The 23,456-nt window shown below is 42.8% G+C and overlaps 1 protein-coding gene across 12 annotated transcripts in view; it reads left to right on the top strand.

The window, feature by feature from the left end:
• The window catches only part of huwe1 (HECT, UBA and WWE domain containing E3 ubiquitin protein ligase 1), a 30,227-nt gene that overhangs the window by 5,551 nt on the left and 1,220 nt on the right, over positions 1-23,456 (top strand). For 5 of the 12 annotated variants that reach the window (XM_055166381.1, XM_055166374.1, XM_055166372.1 and 2 more), the window contains 69 exons: positions 231-381; positions 459-586; positions 669-809; positions 905-1,010; positions 1,091-1,189; positions 1,271-1,372; positions 1,921-2,001; positions 2,111-2,217; positions 2,874-3,051; positions 3,125-3,216; positions 3,343-3,560; positions 3,684-3,741; positions 3,820-3,996; positions 4,079-4,324; positions 4,456-4,589; positions 4,663-4,775; positions 5,311-5,490; positions 5,590-5,806; positions 5,886-6,008; positions 6,115-6,352; positions 6,458-6,805; positions 6,955-7,011; positions 7,211-7,330; positions 7,406-7,501; positions 7,606-7,875; positions 8,271-8,423; positions 8,501-8,628; positions 8,742-8,823; positions 9,098-9,274; positions 9,360-9,911; positions 10,006-10,201; positions 10,303-10,470; positions 10,537-10,685; positions 10,762-10,828; positions 10,917-11,140; positions 11,231-11,442; positions 11,522-11,704; positions 11,787-11,959; positions 12,041-12,180; positions 12,286-12,361; positions 12,463-12,561; positions 12,628-12,773; positions 12,845-13,004; positions 13,117-13,345; positions 13,428-13,606; positions 14,149-14,238; positions 14,362-14,522; positions 14,603-14,645; positions 15,153-15,518; positions 15,661-15,871; positions 15,941-16,065; positions 16,813-17,033; positions 17,101-17,492; positions 17,573-18,221; positions 18,314-19,013; positions 19,101-19,189; positions 19,330-19,486; positions 19,552-19,684; positions 19,778-19,980; positions 20,058-20,287; positions 20,809-20,908; positions 21,012-21,161; positions 21,477-21,722; positions 21,796-21,913; positions 21,989-22,129; positions 22,201-22,488; positions 22,582-22,687; positions 22,807-22,924; positions 23,275-23,456. In XM_055166381.1, the coding sequence (XP_055022356.1) occupies positions 231-381; positions 459-586; positions 669-809; positions 905-1,010; positions 1,091-1,189; positions 1,271-1,372; positions 1,921-2,001; positions 2,111-2,217; positions 2,874-3,051; positions 3,125-3,216; positions 3,343-3,560; positions 3,684-3,741; positions 3,820-3,996; positions 4,079-4,324; positions 4,456-4,589; positions 4,663-4,775; positions 5,311-5,490; positions 5,590-5,806; positions 5,886-6,008; positions 6,115-6,352; positions 6,458-6,805; positions 6,955-7,011; positions 7,211-7,330; positions 7,406-7,501; positions 7,606-7,875; positions 8,271-8,423; positions 8,501-8,628; positions 8,742-8,823; positions 9,098-9,274; positions 9,360-9,911; positions 10,006-10,201; positions 10,303-10,470; positions 10,537-10,685; positions 10,762-10,828; positions 10,917-11,140; positions 11,231-11,442; positions 11,522-11,704; positions 11,787-11,959; positions 12,041-12,180; positions 12,286-12,361; positions 12,463-12,561; positions 12,628-12,773; positions 12,845-13,004; positions 13,117-13,345; positions 13,428-13,606; positions 14,149-14,238; positions 14,362-14,522; positions 14,603-14,645; positions 15,153-15,518; positions 15,661-15,871; positions 15,941-16,065; positions 16,813-17,033; positions 17,101-17,492; positions 17,573-18,221; positions 18,314-19,013; positions 19,101-19,189; positions 19,330-19,486; positions 19,552-19,684; positions 19,778-19,980; positions 20,058-20,287; positions 20,809-20,908; positions 21,012-21,161; positions 21,477-21,722; positions 21,796-21,913; positions 21,989-22,129; positions 22,201-22,488; positions 22,582-22,687; positions 22,807-22,924; positions 23,275-23,456 (12,492 nt within the window). The remainder of the gene's footprint in view (positions 1-230; positions 382-458; positions 587-668; positions 810-904; positions 1,011-1,090; positions 1,190-1,270; positions 1,373-1,920; positions 2,002-2,110; positions 2,218-2,873; positions 3,052-3,124; positions 3,217-3,342; positions 3,561-3,683; positions 3,742-3,819; positions 3,997-4,078; positions 4,325-4,455; positions 4,590-4,662; positions 4,776-5,310; positions 5,491-5,589; positions 5,807-5,885; positions 6,009-6,114; positions 6,353-6,457; positions 6,806-6,954; positions 7,012-7,210; positions 7,331-7,405; positions 7,502-7,605; positions 7,876-8,270; positions 8,424-8,500; positions 8,629-8,741; positions 8,824-9,097; positions 9,275-9,359; positions 9,912-10,005; positions 10,202-10,302; positions 10,471-10,536; positions 10,686-10,761; positions 10,829-10,916; positions 11,141-11,230; positions 11,443-11,521; positions 11,705-11,786; positions 11,960-12,040; positions 12,181-12,285; positions 12,362-12,462; positions 12,562-12,627; positions 12,774-12,844; positions 13,005-13,116; positions 13,346-13,427; positions 13,607-14,148; positions 14,239-14,361; positions 14,523-14,602; positions 14,646-15,152; positions 15,519-15,660; positions 15,872-15,940; positions 16,066-16,812; positions 17,034-17,100; positions 17,493-17,572; positions 18,222-18,313; positions 19,014-19,100; positions 19,190-19,329; positions 19,487-19,551; positions 19,685-19,777; positions 19,981-20,057; positions 20,288-20,808; positions 20,909-21,011; positions 21,162-21,476; positions 21,723-21,795; positions 21,914-21,988; positions 22,130-22,200; positions 22,489-22,581; positions 22,688-22,806; positions 22,925-23,274) is intronic. The other 7 variants (XM_055166375.1, XM_055166376.1, XM_020929645.2 and 4 more) reach the window with 7 other exon arrangements.

The raw sequence follows: 23,456 nt of genomic DNA, 5'->3' as shown, positions 1-23,456 counted from the left end.
AAATATTCAGAGTCTCACTGATACAATGTACATGAGGAACGTGATACAATATTGCTTATAATGAATCACGCTTGGATCATGTCTCCCAAGGACAAAATATTCTGTAATGTGTTCCAGGCTTTACTGTGTTGGGTCAATCTTTGTGCTGCAGTATATGTCTGCTATTGATGATCATGAAACATTGATGGCAATGTAGTCACATTTTGCTATGTTCATTGATTGTTTTAAAGGATATCAAGGCAGCATCTTTGCGCACTTTAACATCCATTGTTCACCTGGAAAGGACTCCAAAGCTTTCGAACATCATTGACTGCACTGGCACTGCCTCTTACCATGGATTTTTGCCCGTGTTGGTGCGCAACTGTATACAGGCAATGATTGGTGAGAAAAAAAGCTTGTCATGTTTGATAGCGTGACATAGTCTAAAGAAACTTTAAAGAATGTGTTTTTAATTATAGATCCTCTGATGGAACCATACCCACACCAGTTTGCAACTGCACTGTTTTCTTTCCTTTATCACTTGGCCAGCTATGATGCTGGAGGGGAGGCACTTGTTTCGTGTGGCATGATGGAAGCTCTTCTGAAAGTAAATAGTCAAAGTTGATGCAATTTAAGTTTTTTTTTTGTGATTAAATCTTCAGCAAAGTCATAATCTATTAATCTATAAGGTCATAAAGTTCCTTGGGGATGAGCAGGATCAGATTACCTTTGTGACACGAGCGGTACGGGTAGTGGACCTTATTACCAACTTGGACATGGCTGCCTTTCAATCCCACAGCGGCCTTTCCATTTTTATTTGCAGACTAGAGGTGAGTTATTGCTTAATACATATCATTTTAAAAATGATAAATAAATGTGGTTAATAATTTTATATTTTTTTTATTTATTTTCCATAAACATGCAGCATGAGGTAGACCTATCAAGGAAAGAGTGCCCTTTTGTCATCAAGCCAAAGATTCAAAGGCCCAACTCTGCAGTGGATGCTGAAGACATGGATACTGACATGGAAAGTTAGTAACCACTTTTTATAAGCCATTGTAGAAGACGGAATATTTTATTATCAGAATTTTCATAAATTACTTTTTTTCAGTGTCAGAAGTTGCCATGGAAAGTAGCCCTGGCCCATCTACATCTTCTGGATCAAGAGTGGATGTAGACCACCGGGCACAGAACAACGCACCACGTCCAGGTATATGTCTAGCAAATTAAGTAAGTCATTTATAGATTTTACATAATCTATTGATTTTTTTTTTCCCCACCTACTTTTAAGGAATGCAGTGTATCCCACAGCGAGCAGCACTGTTAAAATCAATGCTCAACTTTTTGAAGAAAGCCATCCAGGACTCTACTTTCACTGATGGTATTCGCCACAGTAAGTCATTGTTATTTTAATGTTTGTGCTCATAATTGTGGGCTTATACTGTGCGATTTTTGGGACAATTCTGACACTAATTTAAGTCACATGACAATTTTCAAGTAGAATGTTGGTTCCTCCGTGCTTCTTTTCTGTCTTGCAGTGTATAGGGGGTTACCAACTGTAGTCACTTGCTCATGATGAGTGCACAACTGGTGATCTTTCAGTTATCAGACATATTTGATATTTGTTGTGAGTCAGTCAGAGCGCACATAACATATTGCTATGATGTTTTGTGAGTTTAAATGCGTGTGTATGAAAAGAAAGCAGGCAGATACACGCATGCACATATCTCTCCTTTTGCTCATGTCCCTCGTAAAATGTGAGCAGGTCAGCGTATACAACCATTGCTCAATACAGTGTGCACACTCCTATCATGAGCTTTGTATGAGATCCAGGTGCACAATTTGAGTTTCGGAATAATCTGAAATGTCTCTACATCGTACAGTGTAAAACCATCTTAAGATCCATACAATTCATACAATGCACATTTTAATCTTCCATAGTAATGGATGGGTCATTGCCTACCTCACTCAAGCACATCATCAGTAACGCAGAGTACTATGGTCCTTCACTTTTTCTTTTAGGTGAGTTTGCAGTCTTTTAGAAATTCTTTGACCAATATCTTTTTTAAATAAAGGTTACATAATAAGATCAATGCATTAATACTTTTTTTTTTTCTGCTCTTAATTTTAGCCACGGAGGTGGTGACGGTGTTTGTGTTCCAGGAGCCATCTTTGCTTTCTTCTTTACAAGACAATGGCCTCACAGATGTTATGCTGCATGCACTTCTCATCAAAGATGTGGGTTTAGTTCTATGCTGTCTTTTTTTAACAGAACTATTTGATTTTAACACTAAAGTCAGATAGTTGTCAGAAAAGTGAATGTTGGTGATATTTGACAAACCAAAACATACCACCAACATACATGTAGGGCTGCACATTTAATTGAATTTTAAAGATAATATTACACCCGATGATTACAAAAATGGCATAAATGACAGGTGGCGTTTAATTAATGACAAACATCAGGTCTTTATTGTACACACATAACTTTGCCACAGAAGTGGTGGAAAGGCAAGTACTATCAGCTTCACTGAAAAAACAACAAAAAAACTAACTGAATAATTTCATTTATGACAAACATGATAGTGATTATCGTGTTGTCTATAATCTTTTTATATAAATAGATAGAGATAGATATACTATATAGTTAGTATTTCTTGGAAAAACACGTGCATGGATGCATTTTTGTGCTTTTGTAAATTCAAAAACTGTGCTTTTTTCTCAACTAGATTTAATAAAAGTTTGATTTTGCAGCTTGCTACACTGTAGTACTTAGCCTTGGCCAATCAACCATCAAGCTGATTAGGCAGAGATGAGGCTAGGGGAGAAGGTTGACAGTCATTTTCTTAATTTAAACCCAACCCTGCTTATAATTTGTATTTAATTCTTTCCAGGTTCCAGCAACCCGTGAAGTTTTAGGGTCCCTTCCCAATGTGTTCAGTGCGCTGTGTCTGAATGCAAGAGGTTTGCACTCTTTTGTTCAGTGTCAGCCCTTTGAGCGGCTCTTCAAAGTGCTCTTGTCTCCTGACTATTTGCCTGCTATGCGCCGGCGCCGCAGCTCAGATCCTCTTGGTGAGTTGTCTGTGTATTGATGGTTTGATTTGATTTACTCCCTCTGCTACATTGTTATGGCTTGTACTTCTAGGTGACACTGCGTCTAATCTTGGGAGTGCAGTTGATGAGCTCATGAGGCACCAGCCCACCCTGAAGACAGATGCTACTACAGCCATAATTAAGGTAGACTAACATCAGACAATTTGCTGTTGTTGATATTATTATTATTATTATTATTATTATTTTGTCCAAGTGAATCAAAATTACATGTATTTGAAAATGAGATGAATGATAAATTTTATTTTATAGTTACTAGAGGAGATCTGTAACTTGGGCCGGGCCCCAGAGTACATCTGCCAAAAACCTTCTATCCAGAAAGCAGATGGCACTGTGGCTGTACCACCTGCCCGGTCTAGTCATGCAGCCGAAGAAGCATCCAGTGAAGATGAAGAGGAGGAGGAGGCACTTCACACCTTTAGCCAACAGGGGGAGCCAGAGAGCAACAGACAGTCAGTGCCACTTGAACTGTATGACGCTGAGTTCATAATACAGTAGATTAAAACATTCGCTTAGTCAGGCTTTCCTCACCCACATTTATTAAAGTTTTTTTAATTAGTGCCAAATTATATATCGCTGCTTGTTTATTTTAGGGTTGTTGGTACTGAGGAACGGATTCCTATTCCTCTTATGGATTATATCTTGAATGTGGTATGTACTTGCTATAATTTAAAAATAATTATTACCTCTAATTCCTGACAGTGATGTGGTATTGAATGTTTTTCTTAGATGAAATTTGTTGAATCCATACTGAGCAACAATACAACTGATGACCACTGCCAGGAGTTTGTCAACCAAAAGGGATTGCTACCCCTGGTTTCAATTCTGGGTTTACCTAACCTGCCCATAGACTTCCCCACATCAGCTGCCTGCCAAGCAGTTGCTGGTGTCTGCAAGTCAATACTGGTAAGGGAAAAGGTCAAGTGATTTATTATCAATAACCATTTAAAAGAAACTTGAGCTCATTTAATGCTGTTACTCCTTTTAGACTCTCTCTCATGAACCTAAAGTTCTTCAAGAGGGCCTGTGCCAACTGGATTGTATTTTGACATCCCTGGAGCCCTTACATCGGCCAATTGAGGTGCCTGGAGGATCTGTGCTTCTCAGGGAGCTGGCTAATGCAGGCCATGTTACAGATGCAACATTGTCAGCACGGGCCACTCCACTTCTGCATGCTTTGACTGCTGCACACGCATACATCCTCATGTTCGTTCACACTTGCAGAGTTGGTCAGGTAAACATTTGATGTGTTTCAAATTAATTGGACTGTAGTTAATTTAAGTAAATATATTGATCAAATTGTGTTTTAGCCATGCATTCTGGCAGCTTTTTAAATGTATTTAACAAAATCTTTTTAATGAATAGAGTGAAATTAGGGCCATCTCAGTCAACCAGTGGGGCTCCCAGTTGGGCCTGAGTGTTCTCAATAAACTCAGTCAGCTCTACTGCTCTCTTGTGTGGGAGAGCACTGTTCTTCTGTCCCTCTGCACACCCAACAGGTGAGTCTTTGGGCTCCAGTCTCATTTTGTTGAACATTTAGTGTCCAAATGTTAACCCCTTTTATGTGCTTAGTCTGCCTCCAGGTTGTGAGTTTGGTCAGGCTGACATGCAGAAACTGGTTCCCAAAGAGGAGAAGCTGTCTTGCAGCACTACAACAGCAATGGGCTCAGGGTCTAAGAGAAATGGTAACTATTTAGTGGTATTTGAAAATAAATGGTTTATGATCATTAGGATCACATAATGGCAATGTACATTTTGTTCATTGTAAATCTGAATTTTAATCAAAACAACTTAAAAGGGGTTCATTTACCTCATCTGCAAACCATGGCACTGACTCTTAGTTGCTAGCCTCAATTATTTACAGTGGCATTTCACCTTAGCAAAGACTTCTTTTTATTTTTAAATGGTGACACAACAGTCAAGACTTTTGAAGAACTGTAACTTGGTACTGAGGAGTGGATGAGACATGAGTTGGGTGAAAATAAAAAATGCTGACATCTCAAATGCACTATCACTCAAACATGCATGAAACACAATACAACTCAAGTATATTAAAGAAATCAGAAAACAAAAAATGGTAAAATAAGTTTTAGGAGCTTTTAATTCTGTTTAGTGTAACTGTTAATTTTAAAAAGGGAAGTGTTGAGAAATGAGTTTAGTATATAAAAAGTAATTGCTGTCTAATTTAGCCTCACATCTCCCAATTATTGTACATGGTAGAAACTGAAGCAGTATCTGTGGACACATCTGCTGGAGGATTGCTGGAAGGCATGGGGCTTGATGGAGATACACTGGCTCCAATGGAGACCGATGAACCCACTACATCAGATCCTAAGGCCAAATCCAAACTTACTCCAGCCATGGCCACACGCATCAAACAGATAAAACCTCTTCTGTCAGGTAAAAATATTCTGCAAGCTGTTGTAAGAGGAAAAAAATGCAATGAAATTCTCATTTGGGAAAGTCAGACATATTACATTGTTGCTGTCTCACTTTTAGCTTCATCTCGACTTGGAAGAGCACTGGCTGAACTGTTTGGTTTGCTTGTGAAACTCTGTGTGGGCTCTCCAGTGCGACAGCGCCGTTCCCATCATGCCACCAGCACAGGCACCACTCCAACACCAGCCGCGCGAGCCACTGCTTCTGCTCTGACCAAACTTCTCACTAAAGGCCTGAGCTGGCAGCCTCCTCCATACACCCCAACGCCACGTTTCAGGTATAAGCCCCTTGCAAATAAATGATTCTTTCAATGTATATAGATGCATGTCATTTGTTTTTTTTCCCTCTTTCTCCAGGTTGACCTTTTTTATTTGCTCAGTGGGATTTACTTCACCAATGTTGTTTGATGAGAGGAAGTACCCCTATCACCTCATGCTACAAAAATTCTTCTGTTCTGGAGGACATGATGCTTTGTTTGAGTAAGCATTTTTCCTTTTCTTACAAAGGGGAAACTACTAATTCTGACAATTTGCTAAATTAACCATTTCAGTTTTTTAACATCGCTGTTGCTTTATGTTTGTGCAGAACATTTAACTGGGCCCTGACAATGGGAGGCAAGGTGCCTGTGTCTGAGGGTCTGGAGCATGTTGAGTTACCAGATGGGACTGGAGAGTTTTTGGATGCATGGTTAATGCTGGTGGAGAAGATGGTGAACCCCAGCACAGTGCTGGACTCTCCTCACTCGCTGCCAGCTAAAATGCCAGGAGTTACACCCACCATGCCTCAGTTTAGTGCTCTTAGATTTCTCATTGTCACCCAAAAGGTAAGTGAGATGATACGCAAAATAATACTAAATGGATATTATATATTTGTAAAAACAAAAGTGGGAAACAAATTGTGATGGATCTCAAAAATAAACTATTTTTAGGCTGCATTTAACTGCATCCGCAGTTTGTGGAACAGGAAACCACTTAAAGTGTATGGAGGCAGGATGGCTGAGTCCATGCTGGCCATACTGTGCCACATTCTGAGAGGAGAGCCAGTAATCCAAGAGCGGCTTGCTAAGGAGAGAGAGGGCACTGTTCGCCCTGAGGAGGAAACTGCTTCCACAGGCTCTTTGGGAGGCACTACTGCCCCTGGATCAAGTACAACAAGTGGAGAGGGCTCTGCACCAACTGGCTCCTCTACTGGAGCGCCACCCACAGGATCAACAGAAGATACCACCAACTCAAGTTCCCGCCGTGAGCCACAGGTTAACCAGGCCCAGCTTACACAGGTACTCTAAATTGGTCAACAAAGAATAAGTTTGATCAGACTATAATGGAGCAGTGTAAACTTAGTGGCCAAATAGACTACTGTCTTTATTACCTTACTCATTTTGTTAGGTATAAATTGAAGACTGGGCCACCATTTGTTTTATAACAGGAAAGATGCAGAGGGAGAGTGAGGCACGAACAGGTCCGCCAGCAGCATCTTCAGCAGGTATCATAGCCAAGATTGAGCCAACAGTAAGAGGACTTAAAGACAAGGAAGGAGTGCAGAATAATGGTTAAAGACTCATAGGCTCTGTTGGAGAATACGCATTTTATGAGTGACAGTGTTTGTGTATTTTTCTTCTCCCTAACCTTGCTTTTTTAGTTCCATTTATTAAGTTTATTTTTCCATCTTTTCTGTTTTCTAGCTTGTAGATATGGGTTTCTCAAGAGAACATGCCATGGAGGCTCTGCTAAACACCAGCACTATGGAACAGGCTACAGAGTATCTACTCACTCATCCTCCTCCTCTTAGTGGAGCAGTGAGGGTAAGGACTTGTGGCTTTGCATTTAATGACTTGATGTGATCTTGATGTGGCTTATGTATTTTGTATCACTTCTAGGACCTTACTATGTCTGAAGAGGACCAGATGATGAGGGCCATTGCAATGTCACTTGGTCAAGAGGTCAGCATGGAGCAACGCTCCGATTCTCCTGAGGTGTGACCTCATATTTTGAGTACTTTGCCAGCTTTATGTGACTCAAAAAGTCACAGCATTAGTAGGTACTAACAGTAGTAAATGTTATTTTCTGGGGTATGTAGGAAGCTGCACGGCGTCGTGAAGAAGAAGATCGAAGAGCTAGGGAGCGGGCAGAAGAAGAGGAGGCTCGCTGTTTGGAGCGTTTTATGGAAGCTGAGCCCCTGGACCCACAGGAACTGCATGCCTTCACTGATGCCATGTTGCCGGGCTGTTTCCACCTTCTAGATGAGCTGCCTGATACGGTCTACAGACTGTGTGATCTTCTAATGACTGCGATTAAGAGGAGTGGCCCAGAGTACCGAGACCTTATTCTCGGTCAAGTTGTTCACCAGGTGACCCAATAACTGGACACTGGCTTGCAAACATTTTCTGGTGTACCCTCCTCGATTAAAAACATTAAAAAATAGATGTCAGCCAATTACATTGTCCGATTTTAGAGGCTCTCAAGACTCTGGGCAAAAATCAGTTAATCAGTTTGCACCAATGTATTGGATTATGCAGTGCTAGCATTGTCGTCATCTTCAACGAAAACTAATGAAGGTAGCATAGGCCAAAGCTACACATACTACAGTAGAATAATTTGGGACTTTTAAATTTTTTTTGCAGAGTTACTATTTAACACACTCACTCTCACACATAGAAAGTGATTGTATTGACAGGGACCTCTCTGTTTGTCCCTGTGTATATATATTTTTTTATCTTATGGATCCATATATTTTATTTATAGGTTTGGGAGGCAGCTGATGTGCTTATCAAGGCTGCTGTGCCCCTCACCACCAGTGACACAAAGACCGTGTCAGAGTGGACCAGGCAGATGGCTACACTACCACAGGCCTCTAAACTGGCCACACGTATTCTGCTGCTTACCTTGCTTTTTGAGGTAATCCAAAAACCAATCCAAAACTGAAATTTCCTTTTCAGATGTAACAGGCTAATATATTGTATAATATTTTTAAGGAACTGAAACTACTGTGTGCCAGAGTGGTGGAAAACAGCGAAATTCTTGATCTACTCATCAAACTTCTTGAAGTGGTACAGCCATGTCTGCAGGCAGCTAAAGAACAAAAAGACATCCAGACACCAAAGTGAGTGCTGCTTAAAATGACAGATTGTGTATATTTGACTATATCTCAAGTGTATTAATATATTGCTCTGTAGTTCTGTCAGTTTTAAAGTTGTTGTTTTTCTATTCCAAAAGATGGATTACACCAGTGTTGCTGCTAATAGATTTCTATGAAAAAATGGCAGTCTCTTCCAAGCGCAGAGCAGAAATGAACAAGGTAATTAGATTTTGTTCTATGGTGGTGCTTATGTGGTGCTTTGTGTTGTGTTGTTCTGTTTTTTTGATAAAGCATATTATTCCCCTGTCTCAAGACAAATTTCTCCCATGGGAAACAACAAAGGATTATCTTAGCTTATCTAATTACAGTTAATATGATAAAGTAAGCTAAAAATGTTAGTTCTTGACATCTAAATTCCTGAATAAATTAGAGTCCCATTTTTATTTATTAAAGCTATGAATACAATATTTTTTTAAAGAAAACTGTCTTTCAGTATCTGCAGCCTAATGGGAACAATTGGCGGTGGTTTGATGACCGTTCAGGCCGTTGGTGCAGTTACAGTGCATCTAATAACAGCACCATAGACTCTGCTTGGCGTGCTGGAGAGACTAGTGTCCGCTTCACAGCTGGGCGGCGGAGATACACTGTGCAGTTCAACACCATGGTCCAGGTACTGCATATTTTTTATGCAATTAAGCCTTAAGGTTTCGTTTTTATTCAGCTATACATACATATGTTTTCTCTGAAAATATCAGGTAAATGAAGAGACTGGCAACAGGAGACCTGTGATGTTGACTGTCATGAAACTGCCCCGGCTTGCTAAGACTACAAAGGCAAACAGCATGACTGATTCTGAGAAGGAGGAGGGTGAGAAGAACAAAGCTGAAGAAACTCAGACTGAGGCAGACTCTGTTGCACCAGTGGAGATGACTGCTCCAAAAGTCGATGCAAGCCAAACAAAAGAAGCTCCCTCAGGACCCGCTTCTTCCCAAGAGCCTGAAAACACTCAAAGCTCTGATATTGTTGTCCAGGGTCTGAGTGAGGACATGACTACTATCCTTATCCGGGCCTGTGTCAGTATGATAAGTGTCCCAGTGGACCCAGACACACTCCACGCCACTCTGAGACTCTGTTTGCGTCTCACACGCAATCACCACTACGCCATGATGTTTGCAGAGTTAAAGAGCACTCGGATGATTTTAGGTCTCACTCAGAGTTCTGGTTTTAACGGCTTTACTCCACTGGTAACACTGCTTTTCAGACACATCATAGAGGACCCAGCTACACTCCGGCACACCATGGAAAAGGTAGGAACTAGCTGAGTTAGATTTCCAGATATTCCTGTGTTTGATCCTAATCTATAATACAATCTTATAATTAAATATAATTTATTTTTGGCAGGTGGTTCGGTCAGCTGTGACAAGCGGTGCAGGCAGTACCACTTCTGGAGTTGTGTCAGGCAGTCTTGGCTCCAGGGAAATCAACTACATTCTGCGTGTCTTGGGCCCAGCTGCATGCCGCAATCCTGAATGTTTCATTGAAACTGCTAGCAACTGTGTCCGCATAGCTTTACCTGCTCCTCGAGGGGCTGGAACAGGTAAATTTAAAAATGACTGGGGTTTAAATTATGGGATTGACAATATATTTGTGCCTATAATCAATTATTGTATTATTAATTGTATGGCTTTGTTCTTGCAGCCTCTGATGATGAGTTTGAAAACCTAAGAATAAGAGGGCCAAATGCTGTGCAGCTTGTGAAGACTACTCCACTAAAGTTGTCACCTTTGCCGTCTATTCCGGATACCATCAAGGAGGTTCTTTATGACATGCTCAATGCCTTGGCAGCCTACCATGCACCTGAAGAACGTAAGGCAATTTATTAATGAAACTCTGTATATTTAGTATGAGACTTGATCCAAATTGTCTCTGCAGCTGAGCGCCCAGAGGAACGTGCAGTTGCAGTACCTGGTGGACAAGACCTTTGTCAAATACTGCAGGATGTTGGTGATGATGTTTACCAACAGTACAGGCTCACGCGACAAGGCAGTGACTTTGACTCCCAGTCTGCATTTCATATTAATGTAGGTCTGAAAGACAACACTTGCTTTTTGTGTTTTGAAATTTGTTTTAATCTACTGTGTTTTACTTTTAATGTAGACTCAAGTGTTTGCAGCTGATGGTGCTGTGGCTGAGACATCCCAAACTGGAACACCCCAAGGAGAAGGTGACTAAATGAGAAGGATGCTCTAAAATGAGATGTACACAATGTAATTAACTAATATTTTACCAATGTCATGAATGTTACTTTTTAGCAAACTCCCCAGAGGAAATGCGTGAGGAGAAAAAGGAGCAAGAGGGAGAAAAAAGCACCAGCTCAGAGGAGGGGAAAGCTGCCAAGGCAAAAGCTTCTAAGCCATTAATGCCCACCTCTACCATCCTCAGACTGCTGGCTGAACTTGTGCGCTCCTATGTGGGAATTGCCACATTAATTGCGTCATACTGCTACACTGCCGGGCAGTCTGAGCTGATTAAAGAGGTATGTGGTTCATCATTATGTGATTTAAGATCATCTCAGACCTATAATGTATTAGAACCACTTTTTTCCCTTTTAATGTTTGTGTCATAGGATTGCAGTGTTCTAGCCTTTGTGCTGGATCATTTGCTCCCACATACTCAGAATGCAGAAGACAAAGACACTCCAGCTCTAGCGCGTCTCTTTTTGGCCAGTTTGGCCGCTGCTGGCACAGGCACAGATGCTCAGGTAGCTCTGGTCAATGAGGTGAAGGCTGCACTCAGTCGTGCACTTGCTATGGCTGAAGGTGCTGAAAAACACGCCAGGTAAATTTACTGTGAGGAATGTGTCAACTAATCAGTTTTTCTTCTTTAATTTGACAAATTTTTTTTTTAAATCTTGCAGACTTCAAGCAGTTATGTGTATTATTAGTACAATTATGGAGTCCTGCCCTTCAACCTCGAGCTTCTACAGCACCGCAGCAGCAAAAACCCAACACAATGGCATGAATAATATTATTAGACTTTTCCTCAAGAAAGGTCTGGTAAATGATTTGGCTCGAGTACCTCACAGCTTAGATTTGTCAAGGTACAAAAATATGCATTATGTATTCAAATAAAAATAATTGCTTTGTTTAAATGCGTTTTTAATTGCAATTTCTTTTTTACAGTCCTAATATGGCAAATACAGTCAATGCTGCTCTGAAACCACTGGAAACGCTATCTCGTATTGTGAACCAACCCAGCAGTTTGTTTGGTGGCAAAGGAGGCTCAAGCAAGAATAAAACTGAGCACGACACAGTGGGCACTGCAAGAGACAGCAACAGCAACACTCAGGACCAAAGTATGCCATTAAACCAGTGACCATTTTTCACATTTTATCTGCAATAATATATCTGTTGTTCATATTTATGATTCTCAACAGGTGAATCTGGTGAGACAGAACCAGTAGAAGGCAATCATAGAGTCACAGGACCAGATAGTGATCTCATGGATGGAGAGACAGAAGGAGACACTGTTGTAATTGCTGGTCAACCAGAGGTTCTTAGCACACAAGCCATGCAGGTAACTTTTCAAATACTATTCATTCTTTTTTGAAAAATACTTTCATTGTACCACATGCATGTAATTTCACTTCTAGTTGATAAATACTGCTGTTGTTCCATGTAGGTAGAGAATGAGTTGGTGGATTTAATTGATGAGCTTTTGGAAAGGGATGCTGGCACAGTTAACAGTACAATCATAGGTAATCACAATATTTACAATTTTATTTAAGTATTTACAATACTTGGAACTAAATTAGCCAAAGACTTAAAGTAATTCTAATGTCACTGTTTCATTAATCAGTGGGACGAAGTGCTGAGGATGAATCCCAGGAAGACGTGTTAATGGATGAGGCGCCCTCTAATATTAGCCAAGCCTCTACACTTCAGGCAAACCGTGAAGGTACAAAAATATCATAGCCTTGTGTTGGCATGAACTCAGCATTATGTGACTGCACTGTTCACTTAGTGTCACATTTTGTATCAGACTCCATGAACATTTTGGAACCAGAGGATGAGGAGCACACACAGGAGGAAGACTCCAGCGGCAGTAATGATGATGAAGACAGTCAGGATGAGGAGGAGGAAGAAGAGGAGGAGGAAGAGGAGGACCAGGTATTACTGATTTACTTAATTCATGGGGATATTACGTCATTACCTCTTTCACAACCAATTGTTTTCTATAGGATGATGAAGAAGGTGATGAGGATGATGATGACGAAGGTTCAGAGATGGAGTTGGATGAAGACTTCCCTGACATTAATGCTGCTCCTCACATTCGGTTTGAGCGTTTCGACAGAGATGATGACCTCATTATAGAGTTTGACAACATGTTTTCCAACAACGGTACTTTTTCATAAATGAAGATGGCAAACTGCTAGTCTGACAGCCAGTTAAGCTGTAAAGAAAGTCTTCATCAAAACTAATACATATTCTAATCTGTATCCTGTTCCCTCAGCTGACATCCCTCCATCCCCAGGCAACATACCCAGCTCCCACCCACTCATGGTTCGGCATGCCGATCATGGCTCTTTGACTCTTGGCGTGGCAGGTTCCAGCAGCCGCTTGGCCCAGGGTATGGGGCGCAGCCAGAGAACACTGCGACAATTGACTGCCAACAGCGGACACACTATCCATGTCCACTATCCGGGAAACCGCCAGCCCAACCCACCACTCATCTTACAAAGGTGAAACACATATTTATAGTGAACATAAAAAGTGTTTTATTATTATACTTCATTAGTATAAATGTTATGTCTCGCACACCAGATTGTTGGGTCCCAGTGCAGCAGCAGACATCTTGCAGTTGTCCAGTTCTCTTCCTCTGCAGTCTCGTGGCCGTGCTCGTTTGTTGGTTGGAAATGAAGATGTACATATCATTGCCCGCTCAGATGACGAGTTGTTTGATGATTTCTTCCATGAACAGAGTGGCACTGGAGGTCAAGCAGGTCTGACTTTTCATTAGATTTCAATATCAGTTTTAATGTCCTATATTACCTAAAATTAACTCTTGTGAGGTTTAAGACATCCTCCTCATAAACATTCCCAGATTTGTGTTTTGTTTCATGCACACACTTTGAGTAAGCTTTTATTATTAGTCTGTCATAAACTCAAAATGCTCTGGTTCCATCTTGTGATGTCATGTAATGGTAGTTTTCAAGTTAACAGCTACCTTTACCTTCTCTTCAGTTGAAATTGACAATGTCAGTGCTGAAATTGCCCAAATTATTCTAAGGTAAGGGGTATTGAGTTTAAAAACACAGTGGAGCACTTCCTGTATCACCGCATAAACTCAGCCTAAATATGCAGGGTTTGTGTGTTAAACATGTGTGACTGAAACAAAACGCAACTCCAGGTATGTTTTTGATGAGGAAACAAAAACAAACAACAAATATAACAAAAACAAACTTAACATTTATCATAAAATAGGATAATATGGGACCTTTTCAAACATGTACTCCTTTTTCCTAATTTATTTTTTTTTTTTTAGGTACTCTTTCCAGTATTCCCACTGCACTGACCAGATGGACTGATGAGTGTAAAGTTCTTGATGCTGAAAGTATGCATGACTGTGTTTCCGGTAAGTGTGGCCTTAGACAATTATAATTGCTTTTATTGTTTTTTGTTTTTTTTGTTTTTGTTTTTTTTAATGCCTCTTTAAGAATTGAGACATCTGCTAACTTATTTTACATTTTCTCTGTAGTTGTCAAAATCCCTATTCTTCAGCATTTGGAATATCTTCGAGATGAGGAGTTGGAAGAAAGAAGGGAAAAACGTAGGAGACAAATGGCTGAAGAGGAAGAGTCTAAGCAGAATGAGAGGAGAGCTTCAGGAGCAGAGCAGTCTAGGGAACAGAGTCTGCAGGTTTGTAAGAGTCACAAATGTTTCCAGCAAAAACCCACAAAGAACTCATTTCTGACTGCATCATTGCTTCTTGTCCTCAGGGCCCTGGACTGGGCACAGTGAATAGTGCAGAGAACACTGCAGGTATTTAGAGCTGAAATACTACATGATGTTAACTACTTTTCAGTAAAAGAACTGCATGCATGGCTCTTTGTGAAGACGAATCCATAGGAGCGTGTCCTGAGATGAGGTAGTAGTTTGTATAGTTTTAGGATCACACCAGATCTGGGAGATAACTATACAGTCTACTGTCTTTCTTATGGCAACGCCAAAGCAGCGACATTTCTCAGTCCCTGGTTTTGTGCATATTTGCTACACTGCCTTTTTTGTTGATTTGATACATTTCTGTCTTTTATTTGCTATGCTGTGGTGAGGTAGTAAGTTGTGTTGTTGTTGGGGATCAGGATTGAAAGCCCCGTTCAGGAGATAACTATACAACTTACTGCCTTCCTCAGTGAAAGCAGCTTGCGTCAACCCAAAGAAAGCTTTATTTGATCAGTATGATTATAATTACTTCACACAATGTTATATCACTAAAATAATTTCTTTTACTTGTTTAGTTTGACTTCACATTTTGTTTGGATATTTCAGAGGGTGAACAGGCTCAGGGTAGTGCAGTGACATGTCTGGACCCACCCAGAGTTGAAGGCTTCCTCACAGCACCCCCATCTGGAGAGGTTACTCCTACCACCCCAGCTCCTCATGAGCAGGCCTTGGTCTCCTTAGAAACCGCTATAAGTCAACAGGTGCACCAGCCAATAGCGGACCTGCTGTTGGCAGAGTCACATGCCAGCTCCCTGGCTGCCCTGGCAGGAGCAGGCCTTGCCTCCTTGTCAGACAGACAAAGCAATGAAGTGGAAGCATCTCAGATGGAAATGTCCCCAGCCCCGACAATCGGTGAGAGAGCCGGAGGAAGTGGTGGAGGAGAAAGAGGAGGAGCGGATGAAGGCAGGGAAGGTAGAATAACTTTCAAACTATTGCATACAGCTACAGGCCCCTGTAGAAAGGAAATGCATAAAAGGAGCACTGTTTACCTTTTCCATTTGATTGATCTTCACATAGTATGATTACTTTACTAATATCTATTTGTACTTCACAGCCTCTTTGAGTCCAGATATTGTTGAATCATCAGAGCCTGCAGCAGTGGGTGTGTCCCAGCTTGAGGGCTCTCCCATGGACACCAGCAGTCCTGCTTCTGCCACTCAGGAAGAAGCAAATTCTGCTCCTCCACAAACCACCCATCTCTCCCAGGAGCTCTCAGGCAGTGGGGAGAGTGGACTTACTGATCGGCAGACAGATGCAGAGACAGGGTCAGGACTTAGTATTGAGTAGAATGATACTTGGCATGTAGTGAGCTATAAAACATATGTTCTTTACAGGTCAACATCTGTATCTTCTCCTGGTGAAACCATGCCCAGAAGTGACAGTGCTGACAGTCAGACTCAGGCCATACAAGAGGAACCTCTCCCCTCAACTAGCAATGAAGAGGAGGACCCGCTTGCTGGTATGGAATGTTTTTTTTTTTAAAAATACCTCTACTAGTGGTAGCCATTTTTTTTCATAATGTTTTTCTTGAGTCCTTAGAGACTACTGTAACATATTTGGTCGTGTTTTTGCATGAATCCTTTCAGTGTGATCCTTACCTTTACATATTAATATACACTGTTCAAAAAACTAAAGCCTCATACTCCCAGTAGTGATAATCACTCTAGCCAAAGCCAGCAGTAATGGAAAACCAGCCAAAAAAGACTAAGAAGGAGTTGTTAGGCGTTGTCTCATTTTTGCCACTCTAGTGCACCTAGTTGTTCATTTCCATTAAAAGAGATGGTATCTTTTTGTTGCCAAGACATTGCCCTGTCCATATTTGTGTAGATATCCAGTGTATTTTTCATATTTTCAAAGTGTTCCTTTAATTTTTTGAGCAGTATATTTCTCTCTACTCAAGTTACAGTTTACCCCTTCTTGGCACAAAGAGCATGTCCAGAGACATAGGCTGACTTGCTAAGAGGGATGATTGACTGGCAGTTAGTGATGAGAGAGTTCAGTTGGTGTAGATTTGATTGTTAAGTAATGAGTACAATAGGGTATGATTGATAAAGGAACATGAACACAGTGAGCTTGAAGCTACGATCTGTTTAATTTTTTTTACCACCTCTGCCCCACCCTTGTAACCTGCCAAATCAGTAGATCCAGCGGGAACTAATAATTGTATTTTCTTAAAAACATTTTAACTTTCATTTTGAATTGTTAGGCATCAGTCTCCCAGAGGGTGTGGACCCCTCTTTTCTGGCAGCACTTCCAGAGGACATCCGCAGAGAGGTGCTCCAAAACCAGTTGGGTATCCGACCACCATCTCGTCCACCTGCCACAGCCAACTTGCCCTCTTCTACAGCCCCTGTACTGGGGGCCCCAGGGGTTACGGAAGTCAGCCCTGAGTTTCTGGCTGCTCTGCCACCTGCCATCCAAGAGGAGGTATGTGTCTGTTCTAAAAAGGTACGATGTTGATCCTTTTTTATTTTCTCAACTTGTCTTGTTCTAGGTTCTTGCTCAACAACGAGCAGAGCAGCAGCGGAGGGAGTTGGCCCAGCAGCCTCCACAGGGAGACACTCCTCTAGATCCAGTCACATTCATCCAGACACTGCCCTCGGAGCTGCGGCGCAGTGTGCTGGAGGACATGGAGGACAGTGTGCTGGCCGTCATGCCTCCTGACATTGCAGCAGAAGCGGCTGCTCTGCGCAGAGAACAGGAAGCACGTCAGAGGCAGCTTATGCACGAGCGGTTGTTCGGACACAGCTCATCATCAGCTCTGTCAGCTATCTTAAGGTCACCAGCATTTACGAGTCGCCTGGGAAGCAATCGGGGAGTCCAATACACCCGTCTGGCTGTACAGCGAGGAGGCACCTTCCAAATGGCAGGAGGAACAAATCACAGGTGCAGTAACAGTTTTTAGTGGCTTGTTTGTGGAAAGTAATAATTTTCTTCTGACAAACTAAATACTGTCATTTCCTCAGACCCTCCAGTTCCAATGTGGACTCGCTGTTGCGGCTGCGCGGTCGGCTGTTACTGGATCATGAGGCCCTGTCCTGCCTGTTGGTGCTGCTGTTTGTAGATGAGCCTAAACTGAACACGAGTCGCCTACACAGAGTGCTCAGGAACCTGTGCTATCACTCTCAAACCCGCGGCTGGGTCATCCGCAGCCTGCTCTCTATCCTACAGCGCAGCAGTGAGAGTGAAGTGTGTGTGGAGACATCCCGTCTGGAAGAGTCTCGTGGCAAAAGAAGCATTCAGAGTGGCTGTGGAGGCAAAGGTTCTGCAGTGTCCTCTCTGTCTACAACCTCCTCCTCATCTTCCTCTTTAGAGCTGCTAAACAGGGTGGAGTCCAGAAGTTCTAGCCAGTTGTCTTGGCTTTCGGTTTCCATGGATGCAGCGTTGGGCTGCAGAACTAACATTTTCCAGATTCAGCGAGCCTCAGGGAGAAAGCATGCTGACCGTCACTCAGCAGGGGGCTCCACAGGGTCTGGGACAATTGGGGCAGGGATGTCGGGAGCCACTGCAGGGGTGACGTGTGCTGGCGGTGGAGGCTCTACTGTACACATTCACCCACAAGCTGCACCTGTGGTCTGTCGACATGTTCTGGATACACTAATTCAACTAGCTAAGGTAGTTCTTAAATGTAATTCTTAAATTCCGTTTCCCTGTAACCCTCACATATTCCCATTATAACTGTCTTTTTGTCCTCATCTGTTCTACAGGTTTTTCCTAGCCACTTCACGCAGCAGCGGTGTAAAGACCTGTCCTCTTCATCAGACCTGGACTCTCGTCTCTGCACAGGCCCAGGGGGTGGTAGCAGGTCAGGCTCTCAGTCTCAGACCTGTGTCACTTCAAGTACCTCCAACTCCCAAAACACCTTAGGCTCTTGTGTTGCCACACCCCAATCACTGGGAATCTCTACTGATTTCTGGGACTTGTTAGTAAAGTTAGACAACATGAATGTCAGCCGCAAAGGCAAAGCCTCCATGAAGACTGTGCCTCTAGGGGGCAGTGCAGAGGCAGAAGGTGCTCAGTTCAGCCTGGAGACCTCTCCTTTGGGCCAGCTGATGAACATGTTGTCTCATCCGGTCATCAGACGGAGCTCTTTACTAACAGAAAAGTTACTACGGTTGCTCTCCCTCATATCAATAGCTCTTCCTGATAACAAGGCTACAGAGGTGCCAGCTGGACACCCTACCCCACAGGCTGCCAACCCCACTGCAGCCAGCAGCTCAAGCTCCACTGTCCCAGTCACCACGGCGACCACGTCATTAGCAGGGTCCACACAGGCCACTGTGACTGTGCCCATTGCCTCTGCTACCATACCAACCCAGGGCACAACTGCAGCTTCCAGTTTAGGGTCATCTGCAACACCCTCCACCACAATCTCAATACCCACATCCACTGGGACCACTGTTGCAGGTAGAACCAGATCTTGGTCTCTGTAATGAAAATGATACATGATTATTGATTTTTGACTGGAATGTAAATTTTTAAATGTAATCACAGGAAAACCGAGGGGTATAGCCAGCTGCACAGAGAGTGAGAAAATGGCATCCTCTGGGTTAACTGAGAAACAACTTCAGCTATCTGTAGAGGTAAACGGCTCAAGACAATTACATTCATTTAATGGTTCGGGTTATTTTATTTTATTTTATTTTTTTTTTACTGAATTAAATTCTCAAGGTAAACAGGCACACATTTTAACATAATTTAAATGCTTGTTTGTGTTGTCCAGGTGTTGACTTCACACTCATGCTCAGAGGAAGGTCTGGAGGATGCAGCCAACATTCTGCTGCAGCTGTCCAGAGGGGACTGTAGCACCAGAGACACTGTGCTGAGACTGCTGCTCAGTGGAGCCAGGCATCTTGGATACACACTCTGTAAACAGATTGGTAAGTGCTTTGTAGCAGCACAATGTTTTCATAAAAGACACCATCTAACAGTTGAATATTTTAAGGTACGTTATTGGCTGAATTGAGAGAATACAATTTGGAGCAGCAAAGAAGAGCACATGCAGATTCACACTCTCCTGATGCCCCACCTGAGGACTCCTCTCTCTCAGCCAGACTAAAGGGCAAGATGACCAGCAGGTGAGGTTTTCAGGTTGTGGCCCAGAGCAAATCAGTTTGTCACTGTTCAATAATGTAACTTGTTTACGCTTGTGTTTTTGCTTTGGCTTTTAGGTTTGATGGGGCCGAAAGTGTGGTCATTGTTGCTGCACAAAAACGGACTCTTGGTGGTCGTGAACTCCAGCTTCCATGTATGAGTTCTTTGACCTCAAAAACATCAACACAAAAATTTTTCTTAAGAGTTCTTCAGGTTATAATTCAGCTTCGGGAAGACACACGGCGTGCTAACAAAAAGGCCAAACAGACTGGCCGATTAGGTAATGAAATGTAATACATGCACATTGGTATTCCCCCACTAGAATGGATCAAATAAATGCTTTTTCTGAATTATCAGGTTCTGCAAGTCTGGGATCAGCCAGCAGCATCCAGGCAGCAGTGCGTCAGTTGGAGGCTGAGGCTGACGCCATCATTCAGATGGTGAGGGAGGGTCAGCGTGCACGACGTCTCCAGCAGGCGGCACCACCTACTGCCTCTGCTGCTGTTTCCGTGGCAGCTGGATCGTCTGTGGCAGCTACCCATGCTCCCGCTGGTGCTGCTCCCCCTGCTGGCACTGCTGCTGCCACGGTTAGCATGGGCCGCACTGACAGCTAGCATACTCACTGGCATTGCAATATACAATTCAGTTGATCATAAAGAAATTACTCTCTAAGTTGTGCCTGCAAGACCATCACGGTATTCAACCATTGTGGCATATGCTAACCTTACTGGTAAAATAAATATATATGCATTTTGCTTATTTTGTGATGGTGAGGCAGTATTTATGTTTAGCTTCTTTAAAATTAACCCTGTTATGATTCCCTTGTCTGTACACTCCCTGGTTTGAGACTGGTTTAGGAGAAACTAATGCATTAAAACAGATTCGCAGAGGGTCCACACCATCCAGTCAATGAGGATGTTTTCCTGCTTGAGAGTTTTGATTGATTTTGCTGGCTGGCAGAGCTTCTCGCTTTTTTGCCCCTATCCCAGGCCTCTTTTTTTTTTTTCTTAGTGGAAATGACAAAAGGGAATGCATCCATCCATCCATCCATCCATGGATGGCATATTTAGTGTTCTTACAGTTATTTATTTTTCCATTTTGTCTAAAGTCCGATGCCCCAGCTGCGACAGAGGCTCAAGCCCAAAGAGACGACTCACCCATGGACGTGGACCAGCCCTCCCCTCTGGAGCAAGACTCCACACCTCTGGGTATGTCATTAGCACACACTGCAGTTAATGTGGTGCTTCATTTTAGAACCCAACATAAAAATGTTTTAGAGCAGTTGATGTCAAATGACTTGTATATTTCTAGATGAAGATGCAAATGGCCAGAGTGACGCAGAGGAGAGACTTCCAGACCTTCCTCTCCTCAGCGAGCAACTGTTGCTGGATGAGTTGTGGGACATGCTTGGGGAGTGCCTCAAGGAGCTGGAAGAGTCACATGACCAGCATGCCGTCCTGGGTAGGTGGTCTGTCTAAACACGACCCTGACTACTAGATTCATGGCTCGAGTTGGCTTGGTTGATTAATTATAAGGAATTGATATGGACCGCGGCAGAAAGGAGAATACATGGAGTGACTGAACAGTTGAATCTGCTTTTTCACTTAAAAATATGCTGTTTACTAGTACTTTGTATACAGAGTAGCACTTTTGTGTCAGAACCAAACAATTTTAGAGCTTTTTTCAGTGCTACTATTAATTAATGCATCAGTCAGTTCAGCCCCCACTGCCCAGATGTAATAATTTGATTTGTTTAAGCCATGTTTGCTCTTTCAGTTCTCCAACCAGCTGTAGAGGCCTTCTTCCTAGTCCATGCTACAGAGCGAGAGAGCAAGCCTCCAGTGCGAGATACGCGGGAGAGCCAGTTGTCCCACATCAAAGACGAGCCTCCGCCACTCTCTCCTGCCCCCCTCACACCAGCCACACCTTCCTCCCTTGACCCCTTCTTCTCCAGAGAACCATCCTCCATGCACATCTCTTCAAACCTGCCCCCAGACACACAGAAGTTCCTCCGCTTTGCAGGTGCCTATTCAGTTCAGTGAAGTCATGCCCTTGTCTTTCATTAGGACAAACACTCAAAAATGCTGTTTTTCAGAAACACACCGCACAGTCCTGAACCAGATCCTACGGCAGTCTACGACCCATTTGGCTGATGGGCCTTTTGCAGTTCTGGTTGATTACATCCGAATCCTGGACTTTGATGTGAAGCGGAAGTAAGGGCCTGTATCTGTATAATATTTAAAGTGACTTTGTTCTTCGGCTTACTTCGGTTTACTTCATGTCTGCAGATACTTTCGTCAAGAGCTGGAGCGGCTGGACGAGGGCCTGAGGAAGGAGGACATGGCGGTGCATGTGAGGAGAGACCATGTCTTTGAGGACTCTTACAGAGAGCTTCACCGCAAGAGCCCGGAGGACATGAAGAACAGGCTGTAGGTTCTCACAAATGTGCTTCTATTGACAACTGTCCTATTGTCTACACAATACCAACTTTGTGTTGCAGGTATATCGTCTTTGAAGGAGAGGAAGGCCAGGATGCTGGTGGTCTTTTGAGGGAGTGGTACATGATTATCTCCAGAGAGATGTTCAATCCCATGTATGCTCTTTTCCGAACATCACCTGGTGACCGCGTCACCTACACCATCAACCCTTCATCTCATTGCAACCCGAACCACCTCAGTTACTTCAAGTTTGTGGGCCGTGTGGTGGCCAAGGCGGTGTATGATAACCGTCTCCTGGAGTGTTACTTCACACGCAGCTTCTACAAGCACATCTTGGGCAAGAGTGTGAGGTAAAGACAAACGTCCTGTTAGACGAAGTGTCCTCTTCCACTGTAGAAGATTTCTTAATTTAAAGATTGAGTAATGATTTGCTTTGTGCTCAGGTACACAGATATGGAGAGTGAGGACTACCCATTCTTCCAGGGGTTGGTGTACTTGTTGGAGAATGATGTGTCCACTTTGGGTTACGAGCTGACATTCAGCACAGAGGTAACCAATTCATGTTTGCATTTGTAGCACTTTCAGATCTGCAACTGTCATGGTATTTCTTTGAATCATCTACAATAAGTGTACTATAATAAATGTGTGTCTTTGTGATGCATTTGTAGGTTCAAGAGTTTGGGGTTTGTGAAGTCAGAGACCTCAAACCAAATGGCGCCAATATCCTTGTTACAGAGGAAAACAAAAAGGAGTATGTTCACCTCGTGTGTCAGATGAAGATGACTGGTGAGTGTTCAAAGGTCACCTGACATATTTTACATTGTCTACTTGCATAGCTAGTGTCCCTTCATTGATAGATGATCCAGTCTTTAGTGCGGTACACACTGAAACCACTAGATGGCATCCCATGTATTATTAAATCTGAGCAAAAATGTTTTAAGACTGCTGATTATGATTAGCGTCTTCCTCCAGCTGTGACCTGAAGTGTTTAGTGGGTCTGTGGTCCTCAGCTGTTTGTTAAAATATGCACCACTGATTTATGCAACAGTACTTGTTGCCTTATAGCAAAACATTTAGGACTGAGGACTGAACAACCCAGAGGAGACACTTATAGTAATGTTTTTGCTATTTTTAAGGTGCGATCCGGAAACAGCTGGCAGCTTTCCTTGAAGGCTTCTATGAGATCATCCCCAAGAGGCTGATCTCCATCTTCACTGAACAAGAGCTGGAGCTGCTGATCTCAGGCCTGCCCACCATCGACATCGACGACCTCAAGGCCAACACTGAGTACCACAAGTACCAGTCCAGCTCCATCCAG

Source organism: Boleophthalmus pectinirostris, unplaced genomic scaffold, assembly GCF_026225935.1.
Source record: "Boleophthalmus pectinirostris isolate CB_2022bp ecotype Guang Dong unplaced genomic scaffold, ASM2622593v1 HiC_scaffold_8, whole genome shotgun sequence".
In the NCBI taxonomy this organism is placed as follows: domain Eukaryota; kingdom Metazoa; phylum Chordata; class Actinopteri; order Gobiiformes; family Gobiidae; genus Boleophthalmus; species Boleophthalmus pectinirostris.
The sequence above is the reverse complement of the archived record's forward strand: the minus strand, read 5'-3'. Positions and strand labels throughout refer to the sequence as shown.